The sequence below is a fragment of the Xyrauchen texanus genome, chromosome 1 (assembly GCF_025860055.1).
Source record: "Xyrauchen texanus isolate HMW12.3.18 chromosome 1, RBS_HiC_50CHRs, whole genome shotgun sequence".
NCBI classification, from domain to species: domain Eukaryota; kingdom Metazoa; phylum Chordata; class Actinopteri; order Cypriniformes; family Catostomidae; genus Xyrauchen; species Xyrauchen texanus.
The window spans coordinates 28,500,594-28,526,415 of record NC_068276.1 but is presented as its reverse complement, the minus strand read 5'-3'; the positions used below and the strand labels follow the sequence as shown (position 1 = coordinate 28,526,415).

The window sequence follows — 25,822 nt, the reverse complement described above, 5'->3', positions numbered from 1 at the left end:
ATTTTCATGGTAAATAAATAATAAAATGTCTAGTTTAGTAAAAACCTTTAGTATTGATATGTCGGTATTTATCCCCTTAATTCAACATCAGTATTGGAAGTGTTGATACTGTAGGTTCGATTATCCATCCTTAACATTATAGTTTCTGTGAAGCACTTGGTAAACACTGTTTTAAGGGGTTATTATCAAGACACATTTTGATGATTGTCCAAGGAGATTAGTAATGTTATTATGTTTCTCTTCTGTGTGTGTGTGTGTGTGTGTGTGTGTGTGTGTGTGTGTGTGTGTGTGTGTGTGTGTGTGTGTGTGTGTGTGTGTGTGTGTGTTTCTTTTTCAGAACCCTCCTCTCCTCCTGTGGATTTGCAGTTGAGAGCACTGGACTCATTCTCTGTTTTGGCGAGTTGGCGCCCTCCACTGGAGCCAAATGGTATAATTTTGACATACTGGATCCTCTACACTGGCAACATCAGCCATCCAGACCACTTGTGGATAAACCTCACACATGATGGTGAATCTACAGAACACACACAACAAGCTCATGGTTTTGCAAATTTGCTAAATTGTTATAGACTTTCTCATTAATCTCTCTCTCTCTCTCTCTCTCACCCTCACCCTTACCCCTGTTTTCAGGTTCTGTCACCAGAACAGAAGTCCAGGGCCTGATGAGTGGGACCTCTTACTATTTTAAGATGGGGGCATGCACTGAAGTGGGGGTGGGACCATTTTCACCTGTGAAGGATGTCTATACTCCAAAGAAATACGGTGTGTATGTGTGTGTAAACAGTTGCCATACAGCACCGCTGTTTTCACCCCAGTAGTGTGGTTGAACCACTAAAATATACAACAAACTGGGCAGTAAGTGTCTCTGCTGTGTTGTAAGGGGCATATTTGGTTGAAATATGTATTTTCCTGAAAGTGACCCGGGTATGATTCTGTTTAATCCCACTCTTTTCCCATCCGGTTTCCTGTTTCCACTCTTAATATTTCCTTTAATACTACTGCAAATGTAATTGAAGATGAAATATAAATGTTCATTTGATCGCAGTGATTTGGTCACTGTGAATGACAGGGAGTGCAGAGAAGCATTCCCTTCCTCGTCCAGGGCGAAAGTTGTGATGCCTTAATGCGTGGCAAAGCTTGTGTGAAGATGTATCGCTTCTTTTGCAAACTCTTTGTAGACTTGCTCATGTGAAAATTAACAGTGGTTTTACTACTAGTAATATTGTAGTATCTATGTTGTTTTGGTGGAAAGCATAGTTTTAATGCAATTAACCATATTTACTATAAACAAAATATTATGATTTGTTCATAATATTTCAAACATGATACTATGGTTACTGTCGCAAAACTGGGACTCTAAATAAATGCAATAAACAGGCTACAGTTATGCCCTAATACTGTATGTTAGTGTTTAAATGGGGGTGTGAATAGTATCTGCTACTATTTGAACCATCGTTGGGGTGCAAAATCTGCCACTATTTGCTCTGGGGTTTAAATGGCATCTACCATTATTTATCACTGTGATCGGCTAGTATTGACCAGATTTCTGATATTTATTTAGAGTTTCTTAAGTTTCTTTTAAGATCATTAAGACATGTTATATTCATTTTTAGTTTGAAAGCAGATTTGTTTTTAGAAAATAGATTTTATTTTTTTTATTTGATTTTGTATCTGGAGATTGAAGTGGGGGTGTGATTAGTGCCTGGAAGTTTTGCATCACCTCCTTCACTCATCTCTGTGTGAGAATTTTTCTCTCTTCAGCTTTTTGACCACCTAATGTGCAACTGTACACATAAGAAGAGCACTCAAATGAAAGCATACATTCTAGGTGAGAGAGAGTGAGAGCAGAACAAGAACAAGTTGAAAGGCATTTTCAAAATAAGAGTGAAAGTTTTTGTTTTAGGGTTTGTTCACCCCAAAATGAAAATTCTCTCATCATTTACTCACCCTCATGATATCCCAGGTGTGTATGACTTTCTTTCTTCAGCAGAACACATTTGAAGAAAAACATAAAAATATCTCAGCTCAGTAGGTCCTTAAAATGCAAGTGAATGGAGATTTCTCTTTTGAAGCTCCAAAAATCACAGACAGTCAGCATAAACGTCAATCATAAGACACCAGCTGTTAAATGAATGTCTTCTAAAGTGACATGATCACTTTTGGTGTGAAAAAGAGAAATATTTAAGTAATTTGTTTAACTCTAAATGCTTCCGTTCTGCAGTGGTATGCACACGGGACATAATCACATTGGCATTTAAAATGTTATTTTTTTGCACCAAAAGTGATCGTATCGCTTCAGAAGACATTCATTTAAATACTGGTGTCGTATGGATGACGTTTATGCTGACTGTCTGTGATTTTTGGAGCTTCAAAAGAGAAATCTCCATTCACTTGCATCTTAAGGACCTACAGAGCCGAGATATTTTTCTTCAAATGTGTTTTGCTAAAGAAAGAAAGTCATACACGCTTGGTATATCATGAGGGTGAGTAAATAATGAGAGAATTTTTATTTTTGAGTGAATTTTCCCTTTAAAATGGTCTTTGCTTTGTACAAAGCAAATTTTCGGCTTGCTCACAAAATGTTCACATTCCTGAAGGAAAGTAGTTCCTTCACATTCCGGAAACATGGTGTAAATGCTTTTATAGAACGCATTGTCCACTGGAATTCATTGTCTCAATGAAAGTCTTTCCCACTTTGTGTCAATGGGCCTTTAGAGAGATATTTATAGTATATTTTATTTAAGATTCTTCAAACTTCATATGATAAATACACACAAATTAGAGACATTTTCTTTCCCATTTTGCAAACCACCACAAACTTTTTAATGGAAAAAGACATCAAACTCCCATGCACAAACGCAGGTTATGTGAGGGTTTACTTTAAGAAAAAGACAGCTGGTGGGAAACAAACATGTAGCTGAAAGTGACTTGTGTCACTGATTCATATACTGTGTGCTTGCTTATTTGTGTTTGTGTGTGCATAATTTTTTCTAATGCTTTGTCAATGGAAGCCCTTGTTCATAATGCCAAAAACGTTTCTCTGAATCTGCAGGAGGCATCGTAGAGGTGTGTGTGTGTGTGTGTGTGTGTGTGTGTGTGTGTGTGTGTGTGTGTGTGTGTGTGTGTGTGTGTGTGTGTGTGTGTGTGTGTGTGTGTGTGTGTGTGTGTGTGTGTGTGTGTGTGTGTAAAGTCTGCCATCTGCTCCTGCCCATCACTGACACTCAATTAATAACATTCCTACTGGGAGTGTGAAGTGATTCAGTCCAGCTCCACATACACACCGTCTGGGGGAGTTGGACACAAGACTAACATACACCAGCAAGAACAGTCCATTATTATTTGTCATCTTAGATTTATATTAAACAAATTTTTCATTATCATAGTTAAGGGCAATTTACATTGAACTACTATCAGTATTATTTATGTATATAATTACTTGATGACTTATTTCTACAGTTCTATCTGCTATTTCCCCCTTCTGTCTTTTCTCTCTCCTTCTCTTTCTGTTTATGTCTCCCACCCCTTCCTTCTCCCTGCCTCCTACCCTCTTTCTTTCACTCCATCTCTCTCCTATAGAGCTGGATATCCATGCTGTGACTGGTATCATCGTTGGAGTGTGTCTCGGGCTGCTCTGCATCCTACTCTGCATGTGTGTCAGTTTCCGCAATGGAAAAACACGGTACACACCTGTTCAACCTCAAACACTTCATAGTAAACATAAGCACGTCTTCAAACTGTAACATTCTGACAGCTTTGTTGATTGTAATTAGAGTGATCTGGTTTTGCTGCTCATGGGCAGTGTACAAAAGGTGTAAGTCATACTGTAGTTGGTGACATTCATAAAGGACCTTTAAGACAAAAAGCAATGCTGCAATAGTTACAGCTTAGCCAGAAATCTGTTTACCACCACAGGTGGCCTTTAATGTCTAATAAGCTGCAGTGAGAGAAAAAAAGCCTTTAAAAGCTTCTCAAATTGTATTTAAATGATGAAAGTTTCAAGGACCTTTTGGATGTTGCTTCAATCTAGAATGAGACATGAGTGAATAACAACTCTCAATCACACAGTGTGCAAGTGTGTGTGTATCTGACTGTAGCAGATGTGGCAGATGTCGGGTATTGAGAGCTGAATGACAGAGAGTCATGGCTGATTGCTCTTGCTCTATTAGAGCTCTGCAGGCTTAATGAACAGCAATAGAGGCGGACAGAGTCTTTTGCATTCAGAGAAAGAGAGAACCAAACTCATTTCACCTTCGAAGAATTGTGGTCAACTGCAATTAATAGTTAACAGCCTGAATGGGGCACCGTGTTTCCATAATACATATGTGACCTTTACATTTAAACGTTTTCACATAAGAATACACTGATATTAATAGGAGGGTGATTTGACAAGCTTTGTGAAGCATGGTTAATATGCACTCATCAGACTTTTTAGAGTTGTACCTCCAGCTGTGAAATAGAGACCAGGTTCATTAGATAAAATGGCTGGGTCTATTAAATATAGCACGTAAATATATTTTGATAGAAAGGAGAAAATGGCAGGTTACTGTTCTGAACATTATGCATGGACATTGTGCATTACTTTTAGTCTTTAAAAGCAATACAAATTGTTGCCATTTTTCTGGCAATTTAAAACCATCAGTTACACATACAGTACACAGTTGAATCATTCCATAAGTGTTATATAAAGTAAGTTATATAAGTAGTATAAAAAAATATTGTAATGCCAACAGATCATGAAAAGTCCATATACACACTTTTGGAGTACAATGACAATTTAGTCACATTAATTTAGATTTCACAGGACGTTTTGACCCATATCAAACACAAACACAAACTGAAAGTCCTGTTTACTCATGATCATGATTACTTGTCATACAAAATGAGCTCTCATGATTTTTAAATCTACAATTCTGTAAACGTCATAAGGTATGTCACATTTTTACAGTGACTGTGGTGTTACTTATTTTTAATATAAAGCATATATTTTGCTTGGAAAAATAGTTAATAATAGTAAATATTTAGGGTTCCACATGCTTTCTAACAAGTAAAATGACTGTTTTTGAAGAAATTGCAATTTTTGTATGCTCATATCTTTGGCATAACCACCTGTTACAATAACACCAAATAATTGTCTGTTGGGATTAATACGCACAACACATGAATAATGTAGAACTTATTTAAACAATATATTTTACTAATAAAAAATGACTATGGTATTTACTATGTTTGAAAATATAGTGACAAAATGCTGCTGCCAATGGACTTTTTTCACACTTCTGGGTTTTGGAATGGGAAGTAAATGATTTCAGAGTAAACTTCGATAGCGGTGAATAGGAAACCAAGGCAAATATCATTTTTGCTTACCCATTTCCTCCATAAAAAAAAATGCCACTATTATGTTTTCCACACCTTTCCAAATGAAAATATAAATTGAGAGTGATGGATTATGAACGTCAGAAGAGAGAAGATGGGACATTTACACTCTCTAAGCATCTCAATCTCATCTGTGGTAACTCGGTTTTTAAAACTAATTCCAGAGTAATATAATACAAAGTTTAATTTGATAAATTTACACCAAATTATATAAAAATTGCAAAGATAAAAATGTTTGCTAGATTCACGGTGCATAATAAGGCAGAAACGGGTCATCACAGTCTATGAAAGGGTCCATCGTAGTACCATTTGAAACTGTTAGAATTACCCATTTCATCAAAAATCTTTACAAAATGGTGTGACACAATAATCTAGAAGGTACATGATACTAGCACATGACGCACAAAATGAAGCACACAAAGTCAATGGTATACTTTCTCCCAGCTTTTGCTCGTAGGCTTTCCTAAGGCATTGCATTGCATATGTTATTCCATCAGAAAAGACTTTTAAAAATGTAATTGAATGCAGACAGATGTAACAGTACATCAGCCTCCCTTAAGCTTGTCCACACTTTAATTTTCAGATTCTCTATTAATACCAATTTTTTTTTTAACCTGAACTGTGGTATCTGGTTCCCAAGTTTCCATCATCTTGCTTGTATTTACAGGGAAATGTACTAATTTGCTGAGACCTTAAAGTCATTTTGATGCACGCTACTCGATCTCTATGCACTGCACTCCATTTAGCATTCTACAAGAGCACATTAAATAGTGCTTAATAATTTTGCTCTGTGTCACTGTTAGGGATGTGTCTAGTAGACTGGACTCCAGTTCTTTGAGTCCTCAGTTCAGGAGGGGTACCCGTCCAGTGCAAGCTGCTGTTCCTGACTGCCATGAGCTAGAAACCCTCATGCCTTCTAGTGCACAAGACCCCACCAGACCCGTAACAGAGCCCAGCGAGGAGCAGATTCTCATGAGTAACGTGGAAGTTACTGATGACGGCCCTCCAGAATCCAAGGTGAGTGCTGCCAACATGGATTTAAAGTCTATTTTGCCAGCACCTACAGTATATTATTGCAGCAATGACGATTTTCCCAAGTAGGACGTGTTCCTGGATCAATTGTTGGTCCTGGAACAATCCTAACAACCAATCATATTTTAGGATTAGGTAGGGTTGGGGCTATCAAAACATCTAAAATAACAGCACAGATGTATGCGTATGTTTGAACAGACCCTTACTTGGCAAAACCATGGTGACCAGTACATGTACTAGTACCAGTACTGGGTCATCCTTTAAGCATTATGTGATGTTTTGTTGTTGTTGTTGTTATTGTTGAAGAACTATGATTCTCAAACACATTTTCTTTTTTCTGTCTGCTCCCAACTCAGCCAGCCTGGAATGGATCTGTTAGCAGGAACTGGGCCAATAGGCTCACCAGATACAGAGACACCATAACCGAAAATTCTTCTGCTCTAATCAATGGAGCCTTGGAGGGACCAGCGTCAGAGAACAGTGAAGTGAGCCAAAGGAGTGTATATACTTACAGAAATGTACATTATCCTTACACATCTGCTTGTATGTGTTTATGAATGTGTGTGAGTGGGGGATGGGACTAACAAATCATTACTTGTGTGCCCAGGAAATATCCAGAGAAGGTAATTACCATTAAGCAGTCAGTGGGATGACACACGGCTAATTAGTATGTGACACTTAAAATGGAAAGCTGAAGGCTGCATAGCATTTACCAATTACTGGCCTTCTTAAAGGTCCTCAGCTACAGGAGCAGCAGGAAAGAAATAAAATTACTCCTTCATCTCTCCTTCTCATCTCAATATTACCACTGATTTACTCGCCTGTTAACATTTAAAAAATTGTTTCTCCAGTTCTTGTAATTCAAATCCTAAACAGAAAGCAAAATGCTGAGAGTCAAACTATGACAAATAGCACTTTCTTGGACAATTTGTGCTTTGTACAAAATCATTAACATTTCAGTTAATGCACTTCCCCTTCCATCTTCCCTCACTACAATGTCCAATTTTCTCACCCTCATTGGTTTCATACCCATATGGCTTTCTATCTTCTGTGAAATTCAAAAGGATATATTTTAAAGAATCTCACAATCTCGTTAAAGCTTAAAAAGCTCTTAAAAGGAGTTCATGCTATTTGTCATATTCAAAGTCTTGCCATCAGTAAATTTAAATTGTTATTCAGTCTCAAATCAAACCATTAATCATCTCATTTAAACAGCATACAAATCCAATATGGCAGCAGGTCAATAACATCAAACCTCATTTGTTCTTGCACGTCTCATGATCAAATGTTATGACACAAGAAATTAAGTGTCATAATAATTTCAAATTAACATGATGCAAGGTGCTTTTATGACACTTGGGTGCTTTTTTTTTTTTTTTTAAATAAATAGTTTAGCCCAAATGTATTTTATGTATTCAATCTAAGATGATTATAACTTCATTTCTTCTGCTGACACAATTGAAGATTTTTAGAAGTATATCTCAGCTCTGTTAGTCCATGCAATGCAAGTGAATGGAGGCCAGATCTATAAAGCTCAAAAAAGCACATAAAGTAGTATAAAAGTAATCCATAAGATTCCAGTGGTTAAATTAATGTCTTCAGAAATGATATAAGTGTGGATGAGAAACAGATCAATATTTAAGTCCTTTTTTACTATAAATGTCCACTTTCACATTCTTCTTTTATTTTTGCCTCTTCGCATTCTTCATGCATATCGACACCTGCTGGGGAGGGAGGAGAACGTATAGTAAAAAAGGACTGAAATATTAATCTGTTTCTCACCCACGCCTATCATTTAAACATTAGAGTTGTATGGGTAATTTTTATGCTGCCTTTGTGCTTTTTGGAGCTTCAAAGTTCTGTCCACCAGTCACTTGCATTGTATAGACCTACAGAGCTGAGATATTCTTCTAAATCTGTATTTGTGTTCAGCAGAAGACAGTAAGTCATACACATTTGGGATGGCATGAGGTTGAGTAAATGAGAGAATTACAATTTTTGGGTGAACTCTTCCTTTAAACTGTTCCAACATTCCAAACTAAAAAAAAAAATTTTCAAAAATGAAGGCTTGTGAATATTGACTGGAACCTCATTAAGAATGCTTGAAGTGTTTTGAGTTGTCTTTTAAATATGTTACCCTGAGATGTTGTGTACTTTGCTTGCAGAGCGGGCATGTGGAGAGGCTGTATTCCCTCAGCAAGAACCAGGTGGAGGCTGAAGTCATCGTGCATTCACAGCTGTCCAGTGCCACAGTTGACCTTGGTCCACAAAGTGACATGGAGATCTGTCTTGAGTCTCCATCTTCCCAGCATCCTTCTCCTGGAGAGAAGGCGACTCCATCATCCCCTCACAAACAGCATGCCACGCCTCCTCCATCCTGTGCCCACAGTGAGGACAACCATGAAACTCAATCCCCATCTCCAACCCCCAGCACACACATCTCAGAAGTACTGTCCATTCACAATGGACCATTTGAGAGTGGGCTCAGCCAGCCAACAACGGGCAGTGCCAAAAACCATGGAGTGGGGCTAACTAATGGATTCCACTCACCCAAACCCCTTCAGTCGAAGGCAGAATCCCTGGAGAATGGGGCCCACAGACTTTGCCCTGCAGGAAAGATTCTGTCAACACCTTCCCTCTCATCCTTTTCCAGCTCTGGCCTTGTCCATTCTACCTCAGGGGCACATAGCTACCTGTACCCCTAAACTGGAAGGAAGAAAAGCGGGGGGGGGGTGGCCCACATTCTGAGACAGCTGAGGAGACAAACGAGCCCACTTCAACAGCACCTTTCTGCTGGAGAAGTCTCGTAGCCATGCACGCCTCCTCCCTTGGCTCGGTTTTATTGCAACCTCTTTGGTTCCATTATTTTATATGGATGTACATATAGAATATTTTATAGCACTTAGTATCCAGGGATATGCATTTTATTGCGTATCAGTGGCACACTTTAATCCCTCTTTGTGTGCATGTATGGAATGTGCTGAAGTGATCTATACAGTATGTTTACGTGCACACATGAAGTCAGAGTGTTTATGCTCTGAGGTGAAGCTAAAGTATCCTGAGGCCAGCACCAGTGATAACAGAGCCCTGCGTGGGGAGACAGAGCAGAACTCATTCATGGGTGAATGTAACGGATTGAGCCGAGATTAGTGCTATAATTGTCAGCAGGTGTAGGCCCATTCTGTCAGAAAGAACCACCTACTGCTGTCTCAGGGTCGACACACACACACACACACACACATTGCTGCGGCTATGCTTATGAGGACTCTCCAGAGACATAATGATTTTTATACTGTACACTATATATTCTATCCCCAAAACCTAACCCGCACAAAAAACTTTCTACATTTTTACATTTTCCAAAAAAACATGGTTTGGTATGTTTTTTTTGTTTTTTTTTTAACGATGGAATTATAGGGCGTTAGAAATGTCCTCAAAAAACACATTTATATCATAATACCCTTGTAATTACTTGTTTGTACCCTAAAAAATGTTTTCCTCATAAACCACCCAAACCCGCACACACACACAAACATACACAGTCCTGTGCTTTAGAAATAGTTATTCTTCTTTAACTTAATCAGATAGACAGGTCCACATCTCCACATACACACACAAACTTGAAAACAGTACAAATAAAAACACATTCCCTGACTGGAGCTTAGTGTCTCAGGAGTCTAAAATTTAAGGTGCATTTATCATGGTCTGTATATACAGTATATATGTACTACATATATATAATTACTGACAAAATAGTGTGACAAAATTTAGACAAAATAGTGAAGGAAAAAAATGCATCACTACAACATTAAGAGGCCATGTAAATTGTTTATAATTTCTTCTCTGTGGAAGACGTCTTGAGTGTATTTGTAAAAGACACATCACACTGATACATGCTCCCAAGTTTCATCTCACTCAACAACACTACCTCATTTCTTTACAGGATCGTTTGTTTCTGTGTGATTTTATGAGCATCATTAGGAAGGCGACTTCTTAAATCTAGTTTTGAACCATCTAATTCATAGCCTTTGATAATTGCAGAATCTACTGCCTTTCTCACTCTGTGTCTGTATTCCTGTGTAATGGTTAGTGAAACCTTTATCTCTGATTATTAGCCTGTGAGCAAGCATGTGGTTATTGGCTTGTCCAGTCCTCAATATCTTTTGCTGTGGGGGAGAGGAACTTTTGACATTATTTGAACACAACTGTTTGGCAATATACCCTTCAGATGAAGGTATTTAAACATGATGGACGACTAACCACATGGGTTACCCTGAGACCTCAAGGATCTACCTGTTGACATGCCAGTCATCTCCTTTTTCTCAGGGAACTCTTTGCAGGGAAGAGTATGAGAAGAGAATTTAAAGTCAAACTAGGAAATAGCATCCATCACTAAGACAGGTCTTGTCCCATGCACTATTCTTTTTCCTTTAGCCTTGTATGTCACCATATTGGGTTCATATGGATCTGTAAATAATCTCCTCCCACAGTACATGCAAACTCATATTTGTACAATTTTGCTGCTGAAAGCAGGATTTCTATTTGTTGCGCTTCCTTTTTATGCATTTTTAAACACCTATTTAAAGTAGTTTATTTTAAAGAAACATTTACATATATGTCTTTTATGTTAATGTTGTTATATTAATAGAAGTTTAAAGGAATATTCTGGGTTCAATACAAGTAATGCTCGATCGAATGCATTTGTAGCATAATGTTGATTACCACAAAAATGTATTTGACTTATAGTAGAAGTGAATGGGGCCAATGCTTGGAGGGCAGAAATGTGAAGCTTATAATTTTATGAAAGCAATTACATTAAATTATGTTCAAATTTGAGTGTCATTTGAGCTGTAAAGTTGTATAATTTTTACAGTCGTTTTGAGGGTTGTAGGGTTCAAGGCGTTATGTCATCATGGGAAGGTGGTGGCGTAGTGGCTAAAGCACAGGGCTGTTAATCAGAAGGTTGCAGGTTCTAACCCCACGGCCACCACCATTGTGTCCTTGAGCAAGGCACTTAACTCCAGGTTGCTCCGGGGGGATTGTCCCTGTAATAATTGCACTGTAAGTCGCTTTGGATAAAAGCGTCTGCCAAATGCATAAATGTAAATGTAAATGTAAATGTCATCATGGCAATGAATTTGTAGAATTGGACATTAAACAGAAAAGGTTAGTAAGCGATTTTATCACACTTAAATCATGTTAACACACATATTGTCTTGTGGATAAGTCTTGTGGTTATACATTTGAAACATTGAGCATTTTAACATTTAATGATTGGCCCCATTCACTTCCATTGTAAGTGCCTCACTGTAATACAGATTTTGCTTTTTTTAAAGAAAAGGAGGGTAATCAACATTATGCCACAAATGCTGTCGATTGAGCTTGTATTGGAAGCAGAATATTCCTTTAAAAAAACAAACATTGAAAAAGAAACACTCAGAGGCTCAAACTTTTGCCATCATATTACATCAGGTCATTGACAGGACTGCCCATGATATGCCAACGACAACACTCACTCTTCAGTGTTGTCTGTTTCAGTCATTGCTACATTTCAGCTGATTGCCTTTGATAATATTTCTCTTTCAACTAAGTAGTGCTTTGGTGCTAGAGCAAGACTAGGTTTTTTTAAAGATGGTCTTTTAAACATTCCAGTTTTCGTATGTACAACAGGACAAACTCAGGGCGGTTTATGTAGGAAATTAAGAAATGTAATGTTTGAATTACATAATTTTTTCAACACATCACTCATCATTATAGTGCAGTGGCCAGTCAACAATTTATCCTTGCTCCGTAGCACTTCTAGTTGAGATTATAACATAGCTGTTCGGTAAGTTTGTAGTAGTTAAGGAGTATAAATGGGTTATTGTTTAAATGGTTTAAATGTTCATGGATACAGTTACTTTGCCACAAAAATAATTGTTTGCGGCATGTACAGCACATGTTTGTGTTGGAGTCAAAATCTCATTCTAAGCTTCGCTATAGTCTTATGCTTGATAGCTATAAAATAACATCAGATTTTTGTGTTCAGCTTAACCTACCTACAGCATTAGGAATGTGTGGAAAAAAAATCTATTGCTCTCTCTTTACTACTGTCTGACAATAAGGAAATTGCGTTCTGCCAGATCACTCTCAGATATGCATGTTTTCATAACACTTCAGGAGAAGTTATAATATTAATACCTCATTTGCTGCTTGTGAATTTAATCACAGTTATACCTTCAACACGGCACATAAGGGTTTTAGTTGTTCTGATCTTGTTTGGCAGCAGTGTTTTCATACTTAAACCTGAAAATGAGTTGATTGTCTTTTCTTACCTCATGTTGAAGCCTTGCGTCTGGCAGGTTTTTGCTCTACACTATTTAGGAGGCCAATGTAAGAGTGTGGAAATGACATGTCATCATTTGTGTATGTCTGGATAGGTCTGTAGGATGTTTGCCAGAGAGATGATCAGAGGATTCCCCTGTCAAGCCATACCTCTTGAAACAGACACAAGATTTTAAAGGGCAGTCTTTATGGTGTGGATCAGTGCTTATTGCTCAGGTCCCGTCTTTACGTAAAAACTCTGGAGGAACATGCCAGCTCGCTGTAATGTAAGATGAGTTTGTGCATTGCAGTATGAAACCTCACCTGTCCTCCTGGAAAATAAAGGCTTTAGTGATAGGGGAAAGCAACAACAAATAGTAACTGATGCACAGACATAAATCTGTGAACTAGTCTGGTGATGTGAGAATTCATCCAGTCTTTCCTTTGTTTGTTTGTTTTTTTAAACCAGTAGACCTGTGCTTTTCTGATATTCTCAGCACATATACTGTGGACACTTTTCTGTAACACCAGCAACAGTATGGTCTTTCATTGTTTCTGTCATTAAATGCGAGGGACACAACATCTGTCTTAATATGCATATAACAACACTAACCCAATATAATTACAGCACGTGTTAGTCTGTATTTTTTATTGTTTATCCTCACGGCCTTCTATGTAACTCCAAGTCTATAGACTGTGAAGAGTTTAATGCAAAGAGATTGGTAGAAGTGTTCACCATTTAATTTTGGTTCTCATTGTGGACGTTGACTACTCAATTTAAAGCCACTTAACAATTGTAAAGTACAGCATTACGATTTTTGATCTCAGTTCCTACAATCTTACATATTTGACCAGTCTGATGAGTCTCTAATTGAATTTAAGAATACTTCAATTTACTTAAATTGGATTTAATCCTTTTAACTGGAACAACTACCCCCTATAAATGATTGATGCAATGAAATTACAAATTCAGGCACTCAATTATATATTATACGTGAACTGTGAAGGGTGGAGTCTGATTTCAGGTGGATGAATGTAGTGGAGGAGATTATATTATATTGTACTATGTAAATAAACATCTTAATAAAAATAAAAAAATGAAGCTGACAAAGCAAGAGCAAGACTTTTCTTTTTATGAAGCTTTGCCTCGAAGCAGGAATAAGGCATATATTTTTCCTATTACAACAAATTGTGCACCTTAATATAGATGTATTTTCATATGCACCTTTTGATGATGTTGAATATTATTAATATCTGCAAGACTGTGGTTAGATACTTCGCATGGTCAAAGGATCTCATGTCAATTTCAGCACTAGCATGAACAGGCTTGGTTGTTCCACGAAAAGGGTACAACATATGGCCTGAAAAATAAAAAGGAAGGAGGTGAATTAAAGGGATAGTTCACATAATAATGAAAATTCTCTCATCATTAGCATTGAAGATATTTAGAAGAATATCTCAGCTCTATAGGCCCTCACAATGCACGTGAATGGTGACCAGAAATCAGAAGATTTCAAAAAAGGACACAAAGGCAGCATTAAAGAATCCAGTGGTTACATTTATGTCTTCTGAAGTGTTATGATAGGTGTGGGTGAGAAACAGGTCAATAATTAAGCCCTTATTTACTGTAAATCTACACTTTCACTTCTGGTGTGGGAGTGACTTTCACATTCTACCATCTACTGGACAAAGAACTTAAATATTGATCTGTTTCTAACCCTCATGTATCATATTGCTTCTGGATGTATGGATCAAGCCCCTGGAGTCATATGGATTACTTTTATGCTGCCTATCTATCCTTTTTGGAGCTTCAAAGTTCTGGCCACCATTCGCTTGCATTGTGAGGTCCTACGGAGCTGAGATGATATTAAACAAATCTTCATTTGTGTTCAGTAGAAGAAAGAAAGTCATACACATCTGGGATGGCATGATGGTGAGTAAATGATGAGAGAAAATTTTTTTTTTTTTTGGTTGAACTATTCCTTTAACCTTCAAATTGATTGGTTAACATTTTCAACCTCAGGAGACCAAACTAATTATTAAATGAGCTTTCATTTTATATGAGGTTTCCAATTTTTTGTTGTTTACAAAATTTGGGACATTCTAAAACCCTGATTTGTTTGATGTTGCTGTGTTGCAGCAATAAAGACTAAATTCACTCATTTAAATTGATACATTTGTAACAAAATAGATCATAATAATAAACAAAACAATAAAAAAAAAAAAAGGCAATCAGAGTTGCCCCTATGCTAAACCACGGCAAAGCAACGATTGATCACCAGTCACAGTTTGGCAACAGTTTCCATGATGATCAGAAAAGTTCTCAGGATTTCTCTATTTCTTACTTGGGGAACCTAAATATTCGGAAACCTGACGATATGCGAAGAGTACAAAGGGTTGAGTGAAATTCTACTAATTTCCCAAAGCAAAACGTCAAGAGAGATGCAGACTATGAATAAAACATTGTGGAAGGCTGCATTACTAGCTAAGGCCGTCGAAAATTACAAGGAGATCCTTAGTCTGCTCTAAGGTAAATTAGCACAGTTTATACTTGTTAATGAATCCTGACCTTAACGGGTCAAAGTAAAAAAAAAAAATAAAAAAAAAAAAATGCGCAACTAGTGCCAAAGAATGGAACTGCATAAATAAATGTTGTTTATGATGTTTGTTAACACTGTTTTTATCTTAAATACTACATTTTTGGTGATTTAAAAATAGTTCATAATTAAACATTGTTACTACAATGAAATTGAACATCAGTTCAACACATTAGGACACAATTCTGGCATTTACATGAGTTTAACTGTCGACAGAGGCAGTTCTCTCAAAAATGGGATTTATGCCTCTGATGCTTTAAATGAATGCCATGTTCGTTGAAAGTGCCAGCTATACCTTTAAGTGATCTGACTAATAAAAGTGTCATGCTCCAGTAGCCTGCAGTATGCTGAGCAGCACCCACCAATAGATGTCACTCTTTTATCGTTGATGCAGGACACAATTTCAAGATATGCAGCAAAAATATTCTAATATTTTCAAATAATATATCTATAATTTTACCTCATGATGCTTTATTAACCTTGTTAATCTCTCCACATGATAAGGATGCGACAACGTTTTTTTAGTTTCAAGTATGCACAATGTCATTACAATTCCTTTTATAGGAAATATTGTATGTGTATTACCATTAACATTAATGTTATATTTACTAGGCTTGATTGCTCGTATCAGTGTTTCTAAATGCTTCTATCTGTATTAGTACTTACATACTTTGTTCTGCCATTACCTCTTTGTAAAACGATTTGAAAATATCTTAAAATATATAATTTTGACAGACTGTAAGCACATATTTTCTAGCTCTCCTCTGTTTGGAGATCGGTAGGGCCTTTTGTTCTTTACGCGCACACACACACACACACACACACACACACACACACACACACACACACACACACACACACACACACACAGAGAGAGAGAGAGAGAGTAGCAGCAGCGGTCTGTCTAATCGCAGAAAGGTGGTTGAGCGCGTGTGCTGGTCGCGAGGAGGAGAGAGCACGAGATGCTGCTGACACATTCCTGAAAGATGTGCAAAATGGCCAGAGAGATACCGGCTGCTCTAGTTTGGATAAAGAGGAGTTGATCGCTGCTGTTCCATCATTCTCTTCGCTCGTACATCACCTTCTCGTTTTACGTCTCGTCTAATTTTCAATGTGATTAAATGGCTACCGGACGGCGCCGCCAGGCTCCATGCTTTCTCGGAATACTCCTCGTCGCTTTTGTCGGTAAGTGTGTGAATTCGCCCCGGGAACCTCACGGAACCGGGTCAGCTGGTCCGCTGCGGCAGAGCTTGATCACATTGTGCCGTCGCGCTATCCAGTGCGATTTACAGTGAACTTAGCCGCATGGATGCATTCAGCTCCAGCGATGTTTCTTTTTGTGGTTGTAGGGGTTGTGTTTAAGCTGTAGTGACTAGGGTGGGCGTGTTGCGTTGCCTAGATGTAGACGTTAAATACATAATAATTACCTGATTTTATGAATGATGTATATCCCGGAGGATAACTTATAGTACAAAAATGTTATCACGTGTGGTGCACGTTTTATGTACAATGTCACTGAAATAATCACATTTCACATTTAAAGTAACTTGTCTAGAGCTTGGAGTTAAAATCAATAATTTTATTTTAAGAAGATTGTGTGTAATTTATTAAATAAATAAAAGTATTTTAACAGTATCTATAGAGTCAGTAAATACACGAGTTTGCCCTTGATCATGTAGAAGTAAATATGCATGCACTTTGATTATATATAGCCTACTTTACTGTATATTATTGTATTATATATATATGATTATATTATGTAAGACGCTTTGAATGTACAGAATATTGGCTAAAATAATGATACCGATCTCTCACTGTTTCCATCTTTCCTGTTCATCTGCCTTTGTCAGATATTCTTTGCTCTCTAAGTGTAGCTAAAGATTTATGAAAGACTGTTGCCTTGAGAAGCTATATTTAAGATCTTCCTGTCATTTGACATACAGACATCCCTTGTACTCTTGACATGTCTATAGGTCTATTAACATTTACATTCCCAGATCAGGTTTCCACAACGTGCAGTTCATTTTTAGTAGTTAGGGCTTCAAGTGATAACTTCAAAGGGAAGATGCTAAATATGTTATAACAGCAGGGGCTCCGATCAACAGTCTCCTTTTATAATTTCTCCATTGTTGTGAATAATTGAGGAAAGAACTGACAGTTGCTTTTTTTGCCTACATGTCAAGGCTGTCCTTCTCTCCTTCAAATATCCCTGGTTTCTTTGTTCCTGGGATTGTCAGTTTGTTTAAGTGAGTCAGTGCATGGCCTGTTTTTGTGAAGTGGAGGGCAGTATAGATGCAGGCTTAGAGGAGCACAACATATGTAATCAGGCTCTTGCATAATATTCACAAAGCTCACTTCACTTTTATCATCATAAGCCAAAAAACGTGTGGAGGTCATGTGTTAGAATTACTGGCTTATACTGGAGTTTCTCCTTATCTAGAGGAGGATTCCTATCGTCTTTGGGAGCCATTGCAGAGCTGTCAGTCAGGAAAGCACTTTGTTAGGGGAAGAAAGATTTGAGTTGGAAAAGCATGCATTAGCTTATCAAATTACTGAATGTCTTTTGTTATCTCCACAGAGGGGAGTCAGATTGGGGTTGTGGGATACATTTTCTCTTTTCCTTTTTTGGGTATAGCAGTATAAGTTAGGAGGTATGAATCTGATGCATTTTGTCCAAATGTTTTTCAAGGGATGGATTTGTATTGCAAGCCTGTACACACTCATTCTTTGCAGTAATGCACTAAGTGCAGAGCGTGTTCTCAAATCTGTTTATTTGCACCGCTGCTCTCCTAAAATCCTAATGCAGTCATACTGTAAAAGAAAAAGCCATTAATGGAAAAGAATACATTTACTATATAATTATTACATCAATGTCTCATGCTTTTCAGATCAGATCAATGTGTAAAGTGCCAAAACAAATAAAATAATGCTGTATTTAATGTCTAAAATAAAACTATTAATTTCTGTTCATTTTTGTTTTTAGTTATATTTGCACAAGAGTTTCATATTATAACTTTAGCATAAATATTTGTGTGACAAGGTGAATAGAAAAAGTTGGAAGAGAAGTACCCTTATTATGACCACATTCACATGTGGATGTGAAGACAACACTGCAACCACAGGCTGTGTGCAAGCATGTGATGTTCAAACAGCAGGCTATGAATGAATTAATTATTTATATTGTTGGATGCCTGTGAATATTTTAAGAAATATACAGTGTAGTACTCTATGTCTCTCACTGTAGGAATAACTGCTCTCATTATGCAATGATTGAGCGATAATAACTTTTAATAAATACAAAATCCTCCCATATCAAGCAGCTTCAAACTATGACTGTAAAAAAAATCCACTTCAATTTCAGAATCCTGATGATAGGTCTTAAGGTCACCCTACAAAGAGTGACTTTTCCTTTTCCTCTCTGCTTCCTCAATCAAAAGAGCCCCTTCTGTTAATCTTGACAAAACAAAGGGGCTGAGATCAGCCGTCACTCTGACAGCATGTTTCAGTGCTTCATCAAAACAAGACTTGCAGTGTGCTGAAGGCAGTCACACCAAAAGCCTGGGAAGAGTTTAGGAGATGCAGAAATGAGGAGAATAATTTGGTATTTGAATTGAGCAGGTGAGAACTGCATGGTTTACTGGAAGAAGACTCTTGAAATCATTTATTGAGAGTGGTGGAAAGAAGGAGGGCCCAGGGCCCCTGGACATTCTGTTTATTTGACATCAAGTCACAATACAGGGCCTGCTAAACCAATGATATTTAGAGTGAGAGGCAAATGACTGTTAAAGACGGAATTATGGTAAGGATTGACACCTGTGGGAAATCATTTCTAACAGCTGCTCTGTGTTACAGTGAGAGCTGGAGAGGGATAAGAGGGCAGTCCAGACTGCCGGAGGGGAGAGAGTGAGTGACACACAAACCCAACTTTGTGTGTGATCAGCAGTGCGTAAAAGACATTAGTGTGTGTTTATACTGAAAAGTATAGAAAATAAAGGACTTACGTTGGATTTAGGGGTGTAAATCGATACATACAATCTTGAATCGATTCTCTTGGCCTGCGGTCCGGTATTTGTGGATTCTTCAAAGTCTGCCACGGTACGATTCGATTCAGGGGCCTGCTATCAATATTCCGATATTACAGTATGTGCCTATTTTACACAATCAATTAAATTAGTTTTTTTTTGCCCTGAAATGCATTAAATATAATAATGCAATCTGTATACACATTGGGACATCCACAACAAAAAACAGTTGTTGAAAAAAATTATACAGATAAATAATTATAAAAATAAAGTCACACACAAATGATCATCACTCGTTTGATGACAGCAAATTTTTCAGTTTAGTCCAATTAAAAATTCATACCCATGACTTGTTTCCAACTGTCTGTGCTATCCGTGGTTTTCTTGGTTTTCTTGGTACCACTGTTGTAATGAAAAATTCTGTTATAGATAAATGGGATAAATGTTAGTAATGGTGTTGATGTGTAAATTCCTATAACTGATGCTGGTGCTGAGCAGGTGTTTCTCTTTCCCTCATTAGTGCTGTTCAGAATGTCGGCGTTGTCGAGATGTTTCACATCATTGGACTTCTCCATGGTACTTTAAAATAGCAAATTCTCATGTAGAGTTCAAATGGGTCGAATGCACAATGAGATCGATGGAAGCCCTAATTAATCGCACGTGTGAGCCGCTCTGCGTTTGTCACAAGAGCTCACATTTTGTGAGTGCCCAGTTGATGCGCTCACACGGATCCTATCAATGGTGCTCGCATTTTGCAGAAAGCCCGGTTGACATGTGTGGAGAGCCCTGTTGACACGTGCACATCGATGCATTGATCCAGATCGATGGACAGTTATACCTCTAGTTGGATTGTGTATGCGGCTCCCAATTCCTCCTTCCTAAAAGAGGGACTATTTTTTTCATGGTATTTCATTGTACTTTGTCATCTTTTTTTAGAGCTTGACAGCGCCAGGCACTGAACGGCGTCAACATTCTGCTAAATATTATCTTTTGAGTTCTTTGAAAAAGAAAATCTAGTGGATAATACATGATAATAGAATTATATTTTTGTGTGAACTCTCCCTCTCAAAATGTCTCTCGATAATTGTTTTCCTTTAAGAAGCAGAGAGGAGAGAAACAGAAAGGAAGAAACCATGGAAAGAAGAAAAAGTACTCAGCAGCAGTCACATTAACCCAATTGCGTTGACTCTTTCGAGGGGGGTTTAAGGTTGAAGCAGGGCTAGAGCACCATGGATTTTAGGATTAGCTCAGCATGAGTCTTGAAGCCTTCCAAGCAGACTCGCAGTGCTTTTGAGTGGTGCTCACACATAGGTTTACCACTGACACTTAAAACAACATGCCACATCACATCAGCTTCAATCACTGTTTTCTCCACCCTACAGAAGCCAACTTTCATCAGCTGGCTTTCTCTTACATCCTGCTGTATGTTCCTTCACTTTTGATTGATATATCTATTCTGAGTTCAGGATAGCTTTCTTTTAAGACCTCTAATCAATAACTGCATGTGCTTACTGCTGTGGATGTCACCTTTCTTTTTGTCCTGCTAAGCTGAGAGCTTGGCTGAGCATAGCTGGTTAACATCAAAGCATGGGGAAACAAAATTAAAGGGAAAAAGATACATGTAGCTGGAACTAAAAGTGAGTAAAATCAATCCATATACAGAGGAGGAACAGATAATGAAATGCACAGATTTATTGCAAATTACTTTTTGGTATGTGGGTGCTAGTGGAAAAGGCCTGGGTTTGGTGCTAGCTTTAGAAATGGGATCACTTCTACATCAAAGCATCTGTAAGGAAATCGATGGGAAATGGCCAAAAGTTGCTCATGATAATGTCACTTAATAAAATCATATTAAAAAAATCTCACAAAACAATTTCACTATATATTACAAAGCTTTGTGTGCCTAATTATCCCTACTGGACAGAATGCATGACTTAGATCACAACAATGAACGAAAATTAAAGTATGTGTACAGTTCCGACCTTTAAATTAGAAATAGACAGCATTGCGTACTCTGAGTGGTGGTGGCGTAGTGGGCTAAAGCACTGAACTGGTAAGCAGAAGGTTGTTGGTTTGATCCCCACAACCACCACCATTGTGTCCTTGAGCAAGGCACTTAACTCCAGGTTGCTCCGGGGGAATTGTCCCTGTAATAAGGGCACTGTTAATCGCTTTGGATAAAAGCATCTGCCAAATGCATAAATGTAATGTAAATATAACTCTTTATTTTGAAGTGCGAATGAACCAAGCGTGAAGTAGCCATGTTCAACGTTAAGCTTCAAGAGGTTTAAAAAGTTTAAACCCAGAGGTGGCAAAGCAAGCACTGCAGAATCAGACCACACTTTGCTTCTTAAATGATATATTAAAACAATAATTATTGTAGTTGTGGGAATTCCAAGTGATTGTGCAGCAAGGTGTTTTTCGTCTCTATAACAGCATATTAACATTGATGAGAAGAGAAGACTGGAAGGATGTAACATGATCCAGTACCCTAGGATCAGCTAGTATTATGCCGACTCGCTGACAAGTGCCATCTCCCCATCAGATATTTTTGCATCAGCTCAGGTGTGTTTTATGTTCCCTTGTGGTGTGCGGCCAGAAGCATGTTGCGTCAGCAGCTTGAGAGATCCAGTTCCTCATCTCGCATTGAAACCAGGAAATAATCATATTCGTGTAATCAGTGATAAGCGTGATTCAGAGATTGCATTTTTCCCCTAACATTACATTTGAACTCCACTGATGGTTAGGTTTAGGTTGGGGGTTTGGGTTGTAGGTACAGTCTATAAAATATGCATTCCTCTTTAGTGTATTACATCATGTACAGCTGAAAACCACTTGCTCTACATCTCGATTTCACATTTGTCTGAAGGATAATAAAGCGAAGTACCCAGTAAGCACTTTACAGTGGCACATTACAGTGTGTGTGTGAAACCTTGAGAATGAGTCCTTGCTGTTGCTACAGTAAGACCTTGAGAGAAGTCAGGGAAGAAAACTGTTTGTTAATGAAACGGGAATTGACAGGGGAGTGGGTTTTTACTTCAGAAATGGACCAGAACAAAAGAGTGACTTTATAAGATATTTTAAACCTGGAGAAATGGAGTAGCTCAATCACCTAAGCCCAGTTCTGTAATGTCTTTTTTATCTGTCTTACTCCTCTCTCTATTAGTTTTTTTGTCATGTGATCTGCTGGGACAAGCGAGGCAATGCATTCCAGGGCTGCACCTAAAGGGGGGTATATTTTGTGGCTGGAATTTCAACGATGATGCCAGAGTTGGTTTCTAGCTGCCCCTTTGTGCCCCCCACCATCCTGACCTGACTAACTTCAGATAGATTCCTGAGCCGCAGGCAGAGGCTGCTACTGCTTAGCCCATCAGTGAATGAAACCCGATACCTCCAATGCCGAGGCACAGGAGAGTCCTCTAAGCTCCACTTTTTATCACACTAAGTCAGCCTGCTTGCATCCCCTATTTATTGTCCTTCCCTTATTGGCATGGGTGTCAATTGATTGCTAGAGGACATTGTAAATAAAAGAGAACATTTAGTGATGTGTATAGCTGTTTATGTATGCCTGGTGTGAGGTTTTGGAGTTTGGAGTTTTGTTGGAGCTTGGTCCTTGCTTAATGCAAACTTCAGTGTAACACTATGTTCAGTGTTACTGTAAATACAACATTCCTCTCTGTTTTTCTGCATATCTTCTGTGACTGAGGTATCTGCACATACTGTACCTCTGCTCTAATAGAGTTTTTTTATTGTACTGTCAAAATTCTAATTATTATAAATAGTCCAAAACTGATGACATCCACATTTTCCTCTTGGTCAAACCTTCTTTCTCATATTTATTCTCTTGTGAGGTAAAACTAGAAATCCTCATTTATTCCACCTCTACACACAAACACGCACATGCTCACACACACACACACACACACACATACACACACACACACACACACACACACACACACACACACACACACACACACACACACACACACACACACACACACACACACACACACACACACGTCAGTGAATTTGATTAAATTTGTCTTAAATCAATGAGACAGTTTATATTTTCCAATAGAATACTGATCAAGAATGAAAGTGTGACTTATCAATCAAATTAAAACTGAAGTCTAGCTATTAACTGCACTGAACCATTTTTCAACTAGAATATCAACCAGGGAGATTAAATTGTCTGATATATAGCCAGTTTAGTATTTTTAGGATTGGCTGATGAAATGTCACTTTCGAAGTCTACTGACAGTTTTCAAAATGTAGTTTTGAACTATTTTTAGAATTTTTGTGTAAATATTAAAACTTTGGTCTCTATATACTGGTAGCAACAATCAGCCTTTGGAAAAACACATATACGTTACCACTATTCTGTACCCCACTCCCTTTGATGCACCCATAGAAGGATGCAGTGTTCACATAAAGGACCCTCCTTAAACCCTTTTTGTGTTGCCTTTTTAATGCAGTCTTTAATCTGTGTATTTTGTGTGTGTGTTTGTACCTATACAGTTATGACATCTGGGGCTGAGCTATCATTCAGCCTGGAGCCCAGTGACATCATCGCTGTTCAGGAACAACCTCTGATGCTGCACTGTCAGGTGGAGGGGATTCCACCAATCACCACGCAGTGGCGGCGCAATGGACAGCTGATTTATGAAGACCAAAACTACACCATTTTCGCAAATGGCTCACTTTTGATTGGCCACTTCCAGAAGACCAAGTCTGATGGCTCATCTGATGAGGGAGACTATGAGTGCATGGCCCAGAACTTCTTCGGCCTAGTCTTGAGCCGCAAAGCCAGAGTACAGGCTGCTAGTAAGTAACACTTCACTCAGAGGAAAGACATTGCTTAGTTCACACGCTCTATGCTGCCATTTATTTTTAAGAGCTTTTTATGGCAAATTCTTGAAAAGACAAAGCTGAACAGTTTTATTCAGAAATTAGTGTAAAATAATGAGTTATTATGTTCCTATCATAGAGCACTTCCCTTCTCCTCCTCTCTGAAAAGTTCCTTTACACTGAATTCAGCTTTCAAGTTTTTCCCTCCACATTTCTCCCATATAAATTTAACTGGACTTGCTCTTTTTATCTGTCCAGCAGATATTGGTGCTATTAGATTATCTCAACGAGCTGAAGTGTGTTTGATAGAAACGACTGTCAACTCATTTAAAGATCGCGCAGGGTTTTCCACAGAGAGCGCAGTGTTACAGCACGGCGTGGTGTAGACTCAGGCTACATTAACTTTGGATGAACTGAACATGAGGGACACAGGGGGCTGGGACACGCCATTTGATATATGGACAATGGGTTCCTTCTATTTCTGAAGATAAATTGGCTTGTAGGATCCAGTTTGCCTTTTGTACGCTGCTGTGGCGCTCCCGGTCGTGCTTGTGTTGTGATTTATATTACTAAATCTCTTGCTCTTGTATTGAACTTAACTATTAAACCCTGCCATGCTGTGCTCTTTTTGCACAGCTTTTGTCGGTGTCACAATAATCTGGAGTGCTGTTGTTCGCCCACTTGCTGGTCGCAGAGACCAAGGCTAAATTTGCATTTCTAGTCGCCCATACCCACCACGGCCCCATATGAATCGAGCCTTGTTCCTGTCCAATTCTGCAGCGCTGTTACTGTATTGTGCATATGATTGGATTTTCATGAACTCAGCATGTGTTTATGGCAGCTAAAGATGACTTATTATCACTTGCTCGTTCTCATGTCCTCTAAAATGTGTTTGATCTAGATGCTGGCTAAATGTAAAGCGCATGAGAAGAAAGAAAAACAGAAGGGCCTTATGGAGGGTTCTTTATGTTCTCTTTTAGCAGTTAGCGGGAGGTAGTTGTGTTGGCTTGGTTGTAAATAGTAGCTGAGGGAAGAACAGAGTTGGTCATTAAATGCATGTCAGGCAAGTGTTAATTTGAAGGCACACGGCAGTGTTAATGTATAAGGGAGTTTTTGTGATGATATGAGGAATCCAGGATGGAAATGCGCTTCTCTTGCTGAAATTATCAACCTAGATTGCTACTCCGCAATCAGCTCATTTCCCATAATTTTCATATGATCAGGACTTAACGTTTTACCTTGTGCTCATCAGATTGGCCTGGAGAGAAAAAAAAAATCATATTATTTATTAGGCTATATAAAAATATCAGGATTCTTGTTCATTACCAACTTATGTGATGCAAGTGACCCATGAATCCAGAGTGCACATAGTGGTTCTCAACAGGTTTAGCTTCAGGACCCACATTTTTCTTTGGACATCAAGTGGCTACTCAACACATTACCAACTTGTACACCTCAAAAAATAATTTCCTTAATCATTATTTGGTTTTATCCTGTTTTCTATAAAAAATATCCAAACATATTTACTAGGGCTGCCGATTTAACTAGTTAATTAAGTGAGATAAATTGTATTAAAATAACACATTAAATAAATTAACGCAATTAATAGTACTGCCCCCGGACCATAATAAGGAAGATTCCTGA

General features: G+C 38.1%; 2 protein-coding genes across 3 annotated transcripts in view; both read left to right on the top strand.

Annotated features, from left to right (window-relative positions):
- LOC127648899 (immunoglobulin superfamily DCC subclass member 4-like) overlaps window positions 1-13,810 on the top strand; it is a 101,305-nt gene extending 87,495 nt beyond the window's left edge. For both annotated transcript variants that reach the window (XM_052133725.1, XM_052133733.1), the window contains 6 exons: window positions 338-508; window positions 631-762; window positions 3,577-3,679; window positions 6,177-6,390; window positions 6,762-6,890; window positions 8,571-13,810. In XM_052133725.1, the coding sequence (XP_051989685.1) occupies window positions 338-508; window positions 631-762; window positions 3,577-3,679; window positions 6,177-6,390; window positions 6,762-6,890; window positions 8,571-9,110 (1,289 nt within the window). In that variant the 3' untranslated portion in view covers window positions 9,111-13,810. The remainder of the gene's footprint in view (window positions 1-337; window positions 509-630; window positions 763-3,576; window positions 3,680-6,176; window positions 6,391-6,761; window positions 6,891-8,570) is intronic.
- Window positions 13,811-16,426: 2,616 nt separating this feature from the next.
- LOC127645273 (immunoglobulin superfamily DCC subclass member 3-like) overlaps window positions 16,427-25,822 on the top strand; it is a 100,394-nt gene continuing 90,998 nt past the window's right edge. Inside the window, exons 1-2 of the mRNA XM_052128840.1 lie at window positions 16,427-16,490; window positions 23,849-24,154. Of these exons, the coding sequence (XP_051984800.1) occupies window positions 16,427-16,490; window positions 23,849-24,154 (370 nt within the window). The remainder of the gene's footprint in view (window positions 16,491-23,848; window positions 24,155-25,822) is intronic.